This window comes from Pseudophryne corroboree, chromosome 6 (assembly GCF_028390025.1).
Source record: "Pseudophryne corroboree isolate aPseCor3 chromosome 6, aPseCor3.hap2, whole genome shotgun sequence".
Classification (NCBI taxonomy): domain Eukaryota; kingdom Metazoa; phylum Chordata; class Amphibia; order Anura; family Myobatrachidae; genus Pseudophryne; species Pseudophryne corroboree.
The window spans coordinates 102,682,259-102,700,041 of NC_086449.1; the positions used below are offsets into that span (position 1 = coordinate 102,682,259).

Genomic DNA, 17,783 nt, shown 5'->3' on the forward strand with positions numbered 1-17,783 from the left:
CGTTAGGCACTGCTTGAGTTTCTGAAACGCCAGTTCAGACTCATCTGTGTGCGTAATCCTATCTGGTTTGTTTGAGGAGACCATCTCCTGCAAAGGCAAGGCCAGTATGGAAAAACCTGGGATCCAGTTACGGCAATACCCACACATTCCTAAAAACGTTCTAATCTGTTGCTGGGTTTGTGGCAGAGTCATGTCATGAATTGCTTGAATTCTATCAGCGGTGAGGTGTCTCAGTCCTTGTGTCAGGCAGTGTCCCAAATACTTCACCCTGGTCTGGCATAATTGTAACTTATCTTTGGAAACCTTGTGTCCGGTGTCTGAAAGATGAAACAGGAGTTGTTTCGTATCTCTCAGGGACGATTCAAGCGAATCTGAACACAGCAGTAGGTCATCTACATACTGTATTAATATTGATCCGCTCTCAGGTTGAAAAGACTGTAAACAATCATGCAAGGCCTGTGAGAAAATACTTGGACTATCAATGAAACCTTGTGGTAAACGAGTCCAGGTGTACTGAACTCCTCTGTATGTAAATGCGAATAAGTATTGACTGTCGGGGTGCAGAGGTACCGAGAAGAAGGCGGAGCAGAGGTCAATCACAGTGAAAAATTTGGCAGTGGGAGGGATTTGCATAAGGATGACAGCTGGATTTGGCACTACGGGGAATTGACTCAACTATTTTGTTGATCCCCCTTAGATCCTGCACTAATCTGTAACCCCTCCCCCCGCTCTTTTTAACAGGGAAGATGGGACTATTGGCAGTGCTGGACGTCCTTACCAGAATGCCCTGTTGTAGCAAGCGTTCTATTACAGGGTAAACTCCTAACTCCACCTCTGGCTTCAGAGGGTATTGTGGGATTTTTTGGAGCTATCCTACCATCTTTTACTTGTACAACTACTGGGGATACATTTGCCATTAATCCAGTGTCTTGTCCATCCTTGGTCCAAAGTGATTCCGGTATCTGGGAAATCATTTCCTCTACCTCGGACGGACACCTATTTACTAGTGATGAGCGGGTTCGGTTTTACTCGGTTTTACTCGGTTCTCAAAACGGCATCTTATTGGCTCACGGATGTCACGTGTTTTGGATAGCCAATAAGATGCCGTTTTGAGAACCGAGTAAAACCGAGTAAAACCGAACCTCGCTCATCACTACTATTTACAACAGCAGTGTGTGACATTAGTCTTTGTGGGGTGTCTAATATATCCTGCACTTCCTGAGCGTGGTTCTCAGGTATGTCCAAGAACACACCTTCAGGAGTACAATATATGACACATCCCATTTTGCACAGTAAATCTCTCCCAAGGAGATTAGTCGGAGCCGATGCAGCCAGCAGAAGAGAATGCTTGGTATGCAAAGGCCCTATCGTAATCTCTGCAGGTTTACTTAAAGGGTAGTGTTGTACTACTCCTGTTACTCCCATGGCTGGAATTGTCTTACCAGTGGTCTTTATACCCACTGTTGAATTTATCACTGACTTGGCCGCCCCCGTATCTACAAGGAAAGGTAGAGATCTACCAGCTACATCAATTGTGACCTCGGGTTCACTTCCAAGGCTCGCAATTAATTTCACTGGCTGCAGACTACAGGTGTGGCCCCATCCCTAGTGTGAATTTAGACCCTCCCGCAGCGCATTTGTTGCTACAATTTGTGAGGGAGGTAACTGGGAATTATTGGAGACTTGCCAGTCTCTTTTCGGTGGGTACCTTCTCGTTTCCCCTGCATGTGGCTCATAACTCCGTCTCTGCGGTCCCTGATCCCATCTACGTGTGTCATACTGTGTGTCATGCTCTGGTCTAGGGGGTCGATATACATTGTGTGAGTTTCTATTGGTGCAGTTACGTGCAAAATGTCCTTCCCGGCTACAATTGTAACATTTTACCATATACGGCTTACCACCAGGGGTCTGAGATTTAGACTGAGGCGGCCTTGTTGTAAGGGCTTGGATACTTATTTCCATCAGCTTATCACCCTGTGACTCCCTGCGTCTTGTGATGTTCCTGTCGTGCCCGACAGCAGTCTCTCTTAAGGTGGCCACCGACATACCTCTCCAGTTAGGTTGAGTGGTTTGTACCCTATTCCTTAATACTTCTTTTAAACCGTCCATCAATACGGACACCGCTACCTCTCTATGATGTACATTTGCCTCAATGTCCATGATCCCAGTATATCTAGCCATTTCCTCCAGTGCCCGGTGGAAATAGTCAGAAGCAGCTTCCCCTTCCATTTGTTTAATGGAGAAAATGTTGTTCCATTTAACAACGGCTGGGAAGTATACTCCTAACTGCAGATTGATCTGTTTGACATTTTCCTGATTGTACTCGTCAGTGAGAGCTACCTCAGCATCTAATTTACAATCCGTAATGAATTTTACAGGGTCAATACTAGAGGGCAAGCATGCCCGCAGTAGTGTCCACCAATCTTTGTTGTTAGGTTCAGTGGAGTTACCTAGGTCTTTAATGAACCTCTGACATACGGCTAGATCTTTTCTGGGATCAGGAAATTCAGACAAAATTGTTCTTAATTCTGCCCGGGACCAAGGACAATGCATTGCAATATTCCTTATGGGTGTGACTCCATTTGCGTCGGTCTTCCCATTGGGGACCGCTATCACCCTGACAGGATTAAGATCAATTACCTCACTCTGGGTTGATTCTTCACTGTGTGATGTAACATTTTCAGCATAGTGTACAGTGCCGTACTTACCTTTAGATACAACCTCACCTGTCCCTGCACTATGGGCCTTCGCTACCGCTCTTACTGGTTGGGCCGTGCCCACTGAAGTATCGTTTATGGTGGCCGCTAGAGAGAGAGCTGAAATCGTAGTGGGCTCATCTTCCTGGTCGCATTCCTGAGGGAAGTTTAAAATGGGATACAACTTGCACGGGTTAGCATCAACATTTGCATTAATATTCATTTTACTCTTATCACTACTACATTGGTTAAGTGCACCCTTTTCGTGTACCCGTATGCCATTCTCTGCAGCCACTTTTTCCCCTGCTATATACGGTGGTGGTGCCGTTGCTATCAGACTTCTACCAGGATGTGAATTTGCTTTTTGAGCTAATTCCTGTTGTATTTCACTCTCTTGTTGCCATACCTGTAAACAATCATAATGTCTTATCCTCTGCTTTGCAGACTTTATTAGACCTATCCTTTTTCTTAGATTCTGCAATACCTCAGGATTCAAACTGCCCACCCGGGGAAACTGTTCCCCATCATTCTCAGTCATTCGTTCCCATTCTTTGCATAATACCTGTGTGTGTGATCCGTATTTCTCACACATTATATACCGTGCTGACCCTTTGGGCCAACAAATACCAACGTGAACCCTTGTTGGACGTCCCTTCTTTGAGCAACTGGCCCCCATTGTTTGCAGATATTGCTGTTTTAGCAAATTCTTACAAAACAAACCAAGTTCCCCTCGGTAAGGCGACGGTGAAAGTTCAACTAGTGCCTTCACTCACTTACGCCCCTATTGGACTTCTATTTACTGGGGCGTGTGGGAGTATGCTACCCTCCCCAGTAAATATTGGTTGTTGGAGATTTCCTGAGTGAACAGCGAAACTCCCTTAAAATAACAAACACCTACACAAATCACGTTAGAATGTACAAATAGCGTTTATGATCCCACAATAAATTGTTAATGGATATCAAGGTAACAAACTAATGCACACAATTACGTGCGGTACAGTCGCACTTCGTATAAATAACTATTATTTATACGCCTTACGACCAGCGGAATCGGTTGTTTAGGCTGTGAAACCTTCAGCCGGAGCTCAACTTGTGTCTATATGGGTACTACACCAACCCCCTGGGCTGCGCTTTAACCTTCGCAATTCTTTTTTTTTTTATTGCGAATACTACTTGCTCCTTTACCTTTTTATAATGTTAACGCGGGCAAGCCAGTCCCACGCCACCAAGTGTCCACTCACCTGATGTGGTCTCCGACGGGATCCCGATTTCTGGGCTCACAAAAAAAAAATACCTTTATTTCCACACTCACTCCTGTTCATTCATATACACTCTAATCTTTCTGTACAGAAATTCCTTTCATACAGGTAGTAGTTTAATTCCTGGGTTTTGCAATAGAAAAAGGTTCACTTTAAACTAAACTTTTTGGCAACTGAACAACCCTGTGCTATTATCAGATGGCTATTATACCACCCACACTAAAACAGTGCTATCATGTGATCTGAGTTTCAGTGGGCGTATCCGTACGCAGGTTGCGTAATATACGCCACGTGTGTACGCCTTTGCGTCACGTACGTAATCTCGCACGTTGCCCGAGACACGTACGCATAAAGTCCAGATACACCAAATTTCCTCAGTACATCTAACAATCAATTCTAATGGCAACAAGAGTGACTATGCGAAAATACACAAAATAAAAATACAGGTGTGTGTGTATGTATTGTGTGCGCAATTGGCGCCAAACAGAGAGAGAGAGAGAAAACACACACACACAAAAAAAAAAAATAAGATTTAAAACAATAGCTGTATGTTCTTACCTTCCTCGGATTCCACCAGCATCCTTACAAACCAGGCAAAGCAGACGCAGATGCTTATCCGATCAGCACTACTATTGTATCCCCAACCACAAGCACGGATACAGGGGATACTACCTTTCCCGCCCTTTGCTGATCGATAAAGTCTGCCTGTTTTCGCCTGATTTCGGATATGAGGTGGACCGGACGAGCCCTCAATTGATAAAGCTAATTATTTATCTTATAACGTTCACTATACACTGGTAAGAGACTCAGTACGTAATTGGCGTATGGAGCACCGTAATGGTACGCACTTAGCGTAGCAGACGCTAAGCCGTGGTCGAGACGCACGAGCGGCACGTTCGCTCACGGCTTACGCTTGGTATCGAGCACGCTATAGGCGGTCCGAGTACCGTAATGCTACGCTATTAGCGTAGCGGACGCTGTACCGCGAGATCGGGATGCGAGCGGCGCTGACGCTCACAGGATGACACACAGTAAACCTTGTATGCAACACACTGAAGGGATATACTTATACTGTAAACCTTGGTCTTGTAATGTTAACACAATGTAACGCTGATTAACCTCTATTATGTGAAAGCTGTTTGAGCGGCTGAGACGCTCGGAAACCTTTATACTAACTAGTGAAACACACACTCTTTGCTAAGGTTCCAAAACCTTTACTGACGATATTTAGTACGTAAAAAGGGGAAAACAGTTAACAGCTTATACACTCCAACACTAACATTAATACCTAAACAGAATATCTAGACATAAATACAAACATTAGCAAATGATCGAAAATACAAATACATAGAATGAGAATGAATGGCATACATTTAAATGGGTAACAAAAGTGGCCACAGAGAAACATACCATACGGGGAAACACTCGCTAGCGCAACCGGATCCAGTCCTCCAATTATCCGACTGATAATTGTTGATGAGAGAGAGTACTGGCCGGTCAGGGGACAGTGGGCCTTATATACACAACCTACAGTACACTACAAAGGTCCTATAATCTTATTGTTCATTGGACACAGAAACCTGTCTTCGCATTATAACAAAAGGTCATAGGTTAGTTTGAACAGGTGGGTTGTGACTATTTCAAACTGCTCAGATGGGAGGGATTCTCAGGATTCCCGCCGCATGGATAATGAACCGCAAATACAGTAAATGTCCATAAACTACTTATAGACATAACTATACGCAGGAGCGATGAATCTCTACCTAACCAACACCGGAATGTTTCTAATAAAATACTCTTTAGTTAGGTACTAAACACCACCGCTCAGACCCTGTCTGACCCTTCGTATCATGTAAAGAGGAATTCCTTTGTCCATGAACCAGTTACACTAAACATACTTACAGATATTATAAAAGGGAATATTGCCTACAAAATACATTATATTTGTTGAATATGTAGCGATCGAGTCGCTTGCCAGACGCACATAAACTCTACCGTATATATGCATATACCGCGCGTACTCGCCGGAGCGAGCGTACGCACTTTGCGGACATGTGCACGTACAGCAGACTGAATGTACGAGCAGCGGGCATGAGCATTTGGGTTAGTACAAGGCAATGGTGAATCATGATATTTTTCGACTTTGACAGGTATATTTACTAAGATGTGAGTATTTTTATAAGTGGAGATGTTGCCCATAGCAACCAATTGGCTGCTAGCTATTATCTTCTAGAAGCTGCAAGATAAATATTTAGTGGAATCTGATTGGTTGCTATGGCTAACATCTCCACTTCTAAAGAAACCTCACACCTTAGTAAATATACCCCTTAGTGTCAAACAGAACTAATGTCAATGTTAATTTGGTAATGGCAGAATGGTATTATTGTGACATATATACATTGTATTCTCTACCCTCTTACAACCAATACTTGTACACTTCTGCCATCACTTTGTCCTTCATTAATCTCCCTCCCATGTCCAGCTGCGAGCCGCGCTCCCTCCACGGCCGTTCACTTTATTTTGGAGAGGTCTTTTTCACTTTTATGATCATAATAATATAAATGTCCCTTAAGATTTATGTTCTTGGGCTGTAAAGCCATATACAGAGAGCCTGGCCAGTGTGAGCCTGGCATGGCATTATCCAGACTCCTGACATCGTCCTCTCAGTTTTCTGGAAGAGAGAGCAGGACGTGGCCCCTGCCTTCTCCGGTCCTCTTAGCCGTCTCTTTACTTCCCATGTCTAGTAATGAACATTTCTCTGACGTCCTAGTGGATGCTGGGGACTCCGTAAGGACCATGGGGAATAGCAGGCTCCGCAGGAGACTGGGCACAACTAAGAAAGAAATAGGACTACCCGGTGTGCACTGCCTCCTCCCTCTATGCCCCTCCTCCAGACCTCAGTTAGAATTTTGTGCCCGGCCGAGCTGGTTGCACACTAGGGGCTCTCCTGAGCTCCTAGAAAAGAAAGTATATTTTAGGTTTTTTATTTTCAGTGAGATCTGCTGGCAACAGACTCACTGCTACGAGGGACTGAGGGGAGAGAAGCGAACCTACCTGCTTGCAGCTAGCTTGGGCTTCTAGGCTACTGGACACCATTAGCTCCAGAGGGATCGAACACAGGCCCAGCCTCGGTCGTCCGGTCCCGGAGCCGCGCCGCCGTCCCCCTTGCAGAGCCAGAAGCAAGAAGACGTTCCTGGAAATCGGCGGCAGAAGACTCCGGTCTTCATCAAGGTAGCGCACAGCACTGCAGCTGTGCGCCATTGCTCCCCAGGCACACCACACACTCCGGTCACTGATGGGTGCAGGGCGCTGGGGGGGAGCGCCCTGGGCTGCAATATGAGTACCTTGCTTGGCAAAATAACACATAATATAGTCATTAAGACTATATATGTGTAAAATCCCCTGCCAAAATATCCATAAAAAAGCGGGAGAAGTCTGCCGAAAAAGGGGCGGGGCTATCTCCCTCAGCACACTGGCGCCATTTCCTCTCACAGCTCCGCTGGAAGGACGCTCCCCAGGCTCTCCCCTGCAGTTTCCAGACTCCATAGGGTAAAAAAAGAGAGGGGGGGCACTAAATTTAGGCGCAAATAATATATATATAGCTGCTATAGGGTAAAATCACTTGTGTAGTGTGAATCCCTGCATTATATAGCGCTCTGGTGTGTGCTGGCATACTCTCTCTCTGTCTCCCCAAAGGACTTTGTGGGGTCCTGTCCTCGTTCAGAGCATTCCCTGTGTGTGTGGTGTGTCGGTACGGCTGTGTCGACATGTTTGATGAGGAGGCTTATGTGGAGGCGGAGCAGGTGCCGATAAATGTGATGTCACCCCCTGCGGGGTCGACACCTGAATGGATGGACATGTGGAAGGAATTACGCGACAGTGTCAACTCCTTACATAAAAGGTTTGACGACATAGCAGATGTGGGACAGCCGGCTTCTCAGCCCGTGCCTGCCCAGGCGTCTCAAAAGCCATCAGGGGCTCTAAAACGCCCACTACCTCAGATGGCAGACACGGATACTGACTCCAGTGTCGACGACGATGAGACTAGTGTACATTCAAATAGAGCCACTCGTTATATGATTACGGCAATGAAAAATGTGTTGCACATTTCTGATATTACCCCAGTACCACTAAAAAGGGTATTATGTTTGGGGAGAAAAAGCTACCAGTGGTTTTTCCCCCATCTGATGAATTAAACAAAGTGTGTGAAGAAGCGTGGGCTTCCCCCGATAAGAAACTGATAATTTCTAAAAAGTTACTAATGGCGTACCCTTTCCCGCCAGAGGACAGGTCATGTTGGGAGACATCCCCTAGGGTGGATAAAGCGCTCACACGTCTGTCAAAAAAAGTGGCACTACCGTCTCCGGACACGGCCGCCCTAAAGGAGCCTGCGGATAGAAACCAGGAGGCTATCCTGAAGTCTGTATATACACACTCAGGAATTATCCGGCTATTGCTTCAGCATGGATGTGCAGTGCTGCAGCTGCGTGGTCAGATTCCCTGTCGGAAAACATTGATACCCTAGACAGGGACACTATATTGCTAACTGTAGAGCATATTAAAGACGCAGTCTTATACATGAGAGATGCACAGAGGGATATTTGCCGGCTGGCATCTAAAATAAACGCAATGTCCATTTCTGCCAGGAGAGGATTGTGGACTCGGCAGTGGACAGTAGATACAGATTCTAAAAGGCACATGGAAGTTTTGCCTTACAAGGGTGAGGAGTTGTTTGGGGATGGTCTCTCGGACCTAGTTTCCACAGCGACAGCTGGGAAGTCAGCATTTTTACCCCATGTTCCCTCACAGCCAAAGAAAGCACCGTATTATCAGGTACAGTCCTTTCGGCCCCAGAAAGGCAAGCGGGTTAGAGGCGCGTCCTTTCTGCCCAGAGGCAGAGGTAGAGGGAAAAAGCTGCAGCATACAGCCAGTTCGCAGGAACAAAAGTCCTCCCCCCGCTTCCTCTAAGTCCACCGCATGACGCTGGGGCTCCACAGGCGGAGCCAGGTACGGTGGGGGCCCGTCTCAAGAACTTCAGCGACCAGTGGGCTCGCTCACGGGTGGATCCCTGGATTCTACAAGTAGTATCTCGGGGGTACAAGCTGGAATTCGAGACGTCTCCCCCTCGCCGTTTCCTCAAATCTGTTTTGCTGACGGCTCCCCCGGACAGGGAGGCAATTCACAAGCTGTATTCGCAGCAGGTGATAGTCAAGGTACCCCTCCTTCAACAAGGACGGGGTTACTATTCCACAATGTTTGTGGTACCGAAACCGGACGGTTCGGTGAGACCCATTTTAAATTTAAAATCCTTGAACACTTGTATAAGAAGGTTCAAGTTCAAGATGGAATCGCTCAGGGCGGTGATTGCAAGCCTGGACTGGACATCAAGGATGCTTACCTGCATGTCCCCATTTACCATCCTCACCAAGAGTACCTCAGATTTGTGGTACAGGACTGTCATTACCAATTCCAGACGTTGCCGTTTGGTCTGTCCACGGCACCGAGGGTATTTACCAAGGTAATGGCCGAAATGATGATACTCCTTCGGAAAAAGGGAGTTTTAATTATCCCGTACTTGGACGATCTCCTTATAAAGGCGAGGTCCAGGGAACAGACGTTGATCGGAGTAGCACTAGCTCGGGAAGTGCTACAACAGCACGGCTGGATCCTGAATATTCCAAAGTCGCAGCTGGTTCCTATAACGCGTCTACTGTTCCTGGGGATGGTTCTGGACACAGAACAGAAAAAATTGTTCCTCCCGGAGGAGAAGGCCAAGGAGTTGTCATCTCTAGTCAGAGACCTCCTAAAACCAAAACAGGTGTCGGTGCACCACTGCACGCGAGTCCTGGGAAAGATGGTGGCTTCTTACGAAGCAATTCCATTCGGAAGGTTCCATGCAAAGATCTTTCAGTGGGATCTGTTGAACAAGTGGTCCAGATCGCATCTTCAGATGCATCGGCTGATAACCCTGTCTCCAAGGGCTAGGGTGTCGCTGCTGTGGTGGCTGCAGAGTGCTCATCTTCTAGAGGGCCGCAGATTCGGCATACAGGACTGGATCCTGGTGACCACGGATGCCAGCCTTCGAGGTTGGGGGGCAGTCACACAGGGAAGAAACTTCCAGGGACAATGGTCGAGTCAGGAGACTTCCCTACACATAAATATTCTGGAACTAAGGGCCATTTACAATGCCCTAAGTCAGGCAAGACCCCTGCTTCAACACCAGCCGGTGCTGATCCAGTCAGACAACATCACGGCGGTTGCCCATGTAAACCGACAGGGCGGCACAAGAAGCAGGATGGCGATGGCAGAAGCCACAAGGATTCTCCGATGGGCGGAAAATCATGTGTTAGCACTGTCAGCAGTGTTCATTCCCGGAGTGGACAACTGGGAAGCAGACTTTCTCAGCAGACACGACCTCCACCCGGGAGAGTGGGGACTTCATCCAGAAGTCTTCCAAATGATTGTACACCGGTGGGAAAGGCCACAGGTGGACATGATGGCGTCCCGCCTCAACAAAAAGATAAAAAGATATTGCGCCAGGTCAAGGGACCCTCAGGCGAATAGCTGTGGACGCTTTAGTGACACCGTGGGTGTACCAGTCGGTTTATGTGTTCCCTCCTCTTCCTCTCATACCCAAGGTACTGAGGATAATAAGAAGGAGAAGAGTAAGAACTATAATCATTGTTCCGGATTGGCCAAGAAGAGCTTGGTACCCAGAACTTCAAGAAATGATATCAGAGGAACCATGGCCTCTGCCGCTCAGACAGGACCTGCTGCAGCAGGGACCCTGTCTGTTCCAAGACTTACCGCGACTGCGTTGGACGGCATGGCGGTTGAACGCCGGATCCTGAAGGAAAAGGGCATTCCGGAGGAAGTCATCCCTACGCTGATTAAAGCTAGGAAGGAGGTGACCGCAAACCATTATCACCGCATATGGCGAAAATATGTTGCGTGGTGTGAGGCCAGAAGGGCCCCAACGGAGGAATTTCAGCTGGGTCGATTTCTGCACTTCCTACAGTCAGGGGTGACTATGGGCCTCAAATTAGGTTCCATTAAGGTCCAGATTTCGGCTCTGTCGATTTTCTTCCAAAAAGAACTGGCTTCACTGCCTGAAGTTCAGACGTTTGTTAAAGGAGTGCTGCATATTCAGCCCCCTTTTGTGCCCCCAGTGGCACCTTGGGATCTCAACGTGGTGTTGGATTTCCTTAAGTCACATTGGTTTGAGCCACTTAAAACCGTGGAACTAAAATATCTCACGTGGAAAGTGGTCATGCTGTTGGCCTTGGCTTCGGCCAGGCGTGTGTCAGAATTGGCGGCTTTGTCATGTAAAAGCCCATATCTGATTTTCCATATGGATAGGGCGGAATTGAGGACTCGTCCCCAATTTCTTCCTAAGGTGGTATCGGCTTTTCATTTGAACCAACCTATTGTGGTGCCTGCGGCTACTAGGGACTTGGAGGATTCCAAGTTGCTGGACGTAGTCAGGGCCCTGAAAATCTATGTTTCCAGGACGGCTGGAGTCAGGAAAACTGACTCGCTATTTATCCTGTATGCGCCCAACAAGCTGGGTGCTCCTGCTTCTAAGCAGTCTATTGCTCGCTGGATCTGTAGTACGATTCAACTTGCACATTCTGTGGCTGGACTGCCGCATCCTAAATCTGTAAAAGCCCATTCCACGAGGAAAGTGGGCTCTTCTTGGGCAGCTGCCCGAGGGGTCTCTGCTTTACAACTTTGCCTAGCTGCTACTTGGTCGGGTTCAAACACATTTGCTAAATTCTACAAGTTTGATACCCTGGCTGAGGAGGACCTTGAGTTTGCTCATTCGGTGCTGCAGAGTCATCCGCACTCTCCCGCCCGTTTGGGAGCTTTGGTATAATCCCCATGGTCCTTACGGAGTCCCCAGCATCCACTAGGACGTCAGAGAAAATAAGAATTTACTCACCGGTAATTCTATTTCTCGTAGTCCGTAGTGGATGCTGGGCGCCCATTCCAAGTGCGGATTGTCTGCAAAACTTGTATATAGTTATTGCTTAACTAAAAGGGTTATTGTTATGAGCCATCTGTTCGTGAGGCTCAGTTGTTATTCATACTGTTAACTGGATATAGTATCACGAGTTGTACGGTGTGATTGGTGTGGCTGGTATGAGTCTTACCCGGGATTTCAAATCCTTCCTTATTGTGTCAGCTCTTCCGGGCACAGTTTCCTAACTGAGGTCTGGAGGAGGGACATAGAGGGAGGAGCCAGTGCACACCGGGTAGTCCTATTTCTTTCTTAGTTGTGCCCAGTCTCCTGCGGAGCCCGCTATTCCCCATGGTCCTTACGGAGTCCCCAGCATCCACTACGGACTACGAGAAATAGAATTACCGGTGAGTAAATCCTTATTTTGTTTGTCTTAGGCTCCCATTGGGTTTGATGATGTGGCTGTGTATTTCTCAGAAGAGGAGTGGGGCTGTATCGGAGTAGGGCAGAGGCTGCTGTACATGGATGTCATGTTGGAGAATTACCGCACACTCTTATCTCTGGGTAAGGCTGGTTAATGAACTAACAGTGTTCAACTCTAATGATGATACCAGATGAATTATTATTAATAATGAACAGCGCCTGAGTAATTTTTTTCAGCGCATGAGGCCGCTGCTTATGTCTGCCTTTAGTACAGACCCCACTATCACACCTAGAAAACATAAATCAAATACTGGCCAATGCTAGGCATTTATATACAAAGCAATGCCACTATTGGTATTTGGTGGAAGGAGAAATGCTGATTGCATTAGAGAGAGTCTCAGCTGGGATGTATCCAGTATTTGCTACATATGTATGTGACAGTACGACTTAAGGTGGGTACACACTGGTAGATATATCTGCCGATCAGTTGATCGGCAGATATATCTATGGACAGATCGGGCAGTGTGTTGAGCATACACACTGCCCGATCCGTCGGGGACTGACGTCATGAACTGGGCGGGCGTGTACGCACGCCCGCCCAGTTCAGCTGTCAATCACCGCCGGCTGCAACAGCATATGTACGGGCGGTAGGCCGACCACCCGTACACACACAGCGACGCGCCAATATATCGGTAGATATATTGGCCTACGACTTTGCTGCGGGGCCAGTGCGATACGTCTGTGAACGACGGAGTTCACAGACGTATCGCCTGTACTCACTGGCCGACGGACCCGAGATATATCGGCCGTTCAAGAGAATGGCCGATATATCGGCCAGTGTGTACCCACCTTTATTCACCAACCTGCTGTTACCAGCCACTCCCAGGTGGCCACCAAATACTCACTGACTGTAAAGAGTTGGCACAGTCCATTAGCAATCCACTCCTGTCCCCCTTTGCTGCCAACAAGGCACCTGTTTTGGTTCAATGTCATCCTGCGTTTGTCAGTACACACTTCCACTATACTTGGAGTGAATGACAACAAACTTCAATGGTTATTCTCACTTCAAGATCCCTGAAAGCCTGGAGGTAAAGCCTTTTATTATTGCTTTAATTTCCACACTAGTAACTGGTACAGGGTGCTGGTGCTTCCTCTTCTATTCCTTGATTAGGAGTTCTCTCCTTGTGTGGCTGCCTATCTCTCTTCATGTCCGCTTAAAGTGGTGGCTTCATGAATTTAAGTAGGTAACATGTCCCCACAATCACAACAAAGAAGCCTGAATTACTATTGATGTATATAGCAATGACATTGCTGCTCTTCCAGCGGAGCAGGACCTGTTCTCTGGATACGTAGCCCTGCATCCTACACCAACCAGAAGCTGATCGCACTTGGCAAAGTCTTTGTGGAATTTGTATTCCCAAGAGTAGCACAGCTTTTCCAAAGACACGTTTTATGGTACATTACATCACAGTGTGCATGTCATTTATTAATGCCTTCTAAGACCCACTTCTTCATCAAACCCAATCATCTTATCACAAGCAGGGCCCTCTCCCCTTTTGTGCTTTTCCCTCTCTTAGACTATTTTCTACTTCAGACTCCCTACAACGGCGCCTAACTCTCTATTTCTGCCTCCCTGATGATTATTTCAGTGTCCTTTCCCCTGATGCAGCAATGTTCATATACCCTGTATTTGTCCTACATTGTCTTGTATTGTAAGTCATTGTTTTCTTGTTTTGCCCATTTGTTTATGTACTTTGTTAGGCGCCGCAGAAACCTTGTGGCGCCATATAAATAAATGATGATGATAATAATAATGAGGGGGAAAACATCTGTAGTTAGGGGGATGGTATTGCCTTCCCCACAACATTCTTTAGATTTATTTTGTGTTAAGCACAGTGGATGTTCACCCTGTATTAGTGAAGTCTAGTAGGGTAAATTATCCCAAAGACCTTATACTCAATTGACATTCATATTCTGATGGTTCAGTGTTCACAATATTTGTTTAATGCACAAACTTATTGCAAATATTGTGTAAAATTATCTTCATAGTGTGTGTATGAAACAATACAATAAAAATCCAATGTTCAAAATTCTTCTGGTCCCAAACATTTTGGATAAGGGAGACTTAACTTGTAGTTACCTTTTATCTACTTCTAATCTTGAGTTAACGATGGTCATCAAACAAGCAAAAAGAAAAAAATACTGTGTGATTCGCACAATGAGACTTAATAAAATGTAATTTTTAATATGTTAATAGATAAAATCTTGTGATATTCAATCACAGTTGGGTTGAATGTAACAGTGAAAATTAGAGGTTCAAATTTAGACTGACACAGACATACAAATACGTGTTATGAAAAGATAAGGAGTGTGATAAGGATTTAGGTGTCACGATCCGGGTATCTGGACACCATTTCTTACCCATCAGATGCCTCCTAAGGCTGGCTCAGCGCTCCAGGACCGGATCCCATCTGTTATCCTGATGTGTACATTCCTGTATCCTCTCCTGTCACTCTGGGACGCTGTCACAGTAAACGCCATATTACACCTGGCATGGCGTCTCCCGCGGCCTCCGCCGCCGTCCCTGAACTTCTGCATGCAGAGTGTCTGAGTGGCGATTACGTCAGCCGCGGCCTCCGCTGTGTCCGCGTGGTTGGATGTGCATCTGTCAGCCTGGCGCCTCCTGTCTCCGGTGGCCGGTGCCGCCATTACTGTTTTCATTACCACATGGATTACAAACCAAACTTCCCTCCAAGTGTCTGCATGGGCGCAGCCATCTTGGATTCTGTCAGCTGATCATTTCCACCAATCTGTTCTCAGTATTGATAATCTGCATAATTGCCTAGCCAATCCCTTCCTTGCTGCAGGTATAAATACACTGTGCCTGAGCAAGGAAGGCGTCAGTGCTTTGGTTGTCAAACCTAGTTCCTGTTTGTCTCTCTCCTGTGATTGTCTTCCAGGTTCCAGCTCCTGTCTCAAGACTTCCACCATAGAGACCCGCACCAGCATTCCACCTGCGGTGTAGCCTGACTCTCCAATCCATTGTGGATTCATCTGTTTCCAGCTACAACATTACCTGCTTCCAGCTCAGCTTCCAGCAGAGTACAGCTTCCCTTAAAGGGCCGGTGTCCTTTCTACACTTTACCACTCTCCACCGGTATTATTATTTCTCCGCTCTCAAGTTCTACATTTCAGTTCATATTTCATCGCTCCCAAGTTCATTTATTATTTAACTGGTTCCAGCCAGTATCCACTCCGTGCTAACAACAGTCTGGTTCCAGCCAGTATCCACAGCAGCTGTTTTATCTTCAGCAACCCAGCTTTTCCTGGAACACCAGCTGGCCAATCCTGGGTTATCTCCATTGCTACAGTCGGGCATGGTAAGGACTTTCCATCTAGAAGATCATAAGAACTATCTCACACTACCAGTGCCCTGTGGCTCTTGCCATCCTGTAGTACCCAGGAACTGTATTTATTCTTTGCTGACTTTTACGTTTTCTTTTACTGCTGCTGTGTTGCGGAGTTGTCATAATAAACATCATTGACTTTTATCCAAGTTGTCGTGGTCACGCCTTCGGGCAGTTATTATTCATGTTACTTACATGTCCAGGGGTCTGATACAACCTCCCAGGTTCCGGTACATCTCAGCCCCTACAACTGAGGCTGCCTCCCGTCAGCTCAGGCCCTCAGTTGTGACAGTAAGCACTGACCTAATGAATCCAGCCGGAGACCAGGATCAAGCGGCCAGGCCGATGCAAGAACTGGCAGCCCGACTAGAACATCAGGAGGCTGCACAGGGCCACATCATCCGCTGTCTCCAGGATCTCTCTACTCGGCTGGATGGGATTCAGACAACTCTCCGTGGATCAGGCGCGTCTGGTGCGTCAACCACAGTGACTCCAGCTATAACCCCACCCACCTTACCCATTTCTGCTCCACGTCTTCATCTTCCAACGCCAGCAAAATTTGACGGATCTCCAAGATTCTGCAGGGGATTTCTCAACCAGTGTGAGATTCAGTTTGAGCTACAAGCTGGCAATTTTCCCAGTGACCGTACAAAAATTGCCTACATTATTTCTCTTCTCAGTGGCTCAGCCCTTGATTGGGCATCACCGTTATGGGAGAGGTCCGACACCCTGCTATCTTCCTACACTGCCTTCGTGTCAACATTCAGGCGCATCTTCGACGAGCCAGGCCGGGTAACCTCAGCTTCATCCGAGATTCTCCGTTTACGCCAGGGGTCACGTACTGTAGGACAATATCTGATACAGTTCCAGATCCTGGCATCCGAACTGGCATGGAACGACGAGGCCCTGTATGCTGCATTCTGGCATGGCTTATCTGAGCGTATTAAAGATGAGTTAGCTACCAGAGACTTACCTTCTAAGTTAGATGAGCTAATCTCACTCTGCACGAAAGTTGATTTACGTTTCAGAGAGAGAGCAACTGAGCGTGGAAGATCATCTGCTCCAAAATCTTCTGCTCCTCCTCCTCGTCAACTGTCACCATCTAAAGATGAGCCCATGCAACTTGGCCGTTCCCGTTTAACTCCTGCTGAGCGCCGAAGACGTCTCTCCGAGTTTCTCTGTCTCTATTGTGCAGCTCCGTCTCACACCATTAATGCCTGTCCCAAACGTCCGGGAAACTCCAAATCCTAGCTCGCCAAGGAGAGGGCCGGCTAGGAGTAATGATCTCCTCTCCATCTCCTCAAGATTGTAATCTCCCAGTCTCGCTTCAAGTTGCTCAACGTTATCGGAACGTCATTGCCCTCCTTGATTCCGGAGCAGCTGGGAACTTTATTACCGAAGCCTATGTTAAACGGTGGTCCCTACCCACCGAGAGACTTCCTTCGTCCATTTCTTTAACTGCCGTGGATGGCAGCAAAATTTTTGATGCAGTTATTTCTTTAAGGACTCTACCAGTTCGTCTGAGAGTGGGAGTTCTTCATTCCGAACTTATTTCTTTTTTAGTGATTCCAAGAGCCACACATCCTGTGGTCCTGGGCCTTCCATGGCTCCGTCTTCACAATCCTACAATTGATTGGACGACTACGCAAATCCTGGCATGGGGTTCCTCCTGTGCTGAGACATGTTTGTTTAAAGTATTGCCTGTCTGTTCTTCCTCCCCCAGGTCGTCTGATGTTCCACCTCCTCCATATCAAGATTTCACGGATGTGTTCAGTAAAGCTTCTGCTGATATCCTTCCTCCTCATAGAGAATGGGACTGTCCAATTGATCTCGTTCCAGGGAAGGTTCCACCTCGAGGCCGAACTTATCCGTTGTCTCTGCCTGAGACGCATTCTATGGAGGAATATATTAAAGAGAACCTAGCAAAGGGGTTCATTCGACCTTCTTCTTCTCCAGCCGGCGCAGGCTTCTTTTTTGTAAAAAAGAAAGATGGTGGTCTGCGGCCGTGCATCGACTACAGAGGTTTGAACGACATTAC

General features: G+C 47.0%; 1 protein-coding gene across 3 annotated transcripts in view; it reads left to right on the top strand.

Moving 5' to 3' along the window:
• LOC134936496 (zinc finger protein 501-like) overlaps positions 1–17,783 on the top strand; it is a 51,897-nt gene that overhangs the window by 14,039 nt on the left and 20,075 nt on the right. For all 3 annotated transcript variants that reach the window (XM_063931554.1, XM_063931556.1, XM_063931555.1), the window contains one exon: positions 12,353–12,479. In XM_063931554.1, coding sequence (XP_063787624.1) covers positions 12,353–12,479 — 127 coding nt within the window. The remainder of the gene's footprint in view (positions 1–12,352; positions 12,480–17,783) is intronic.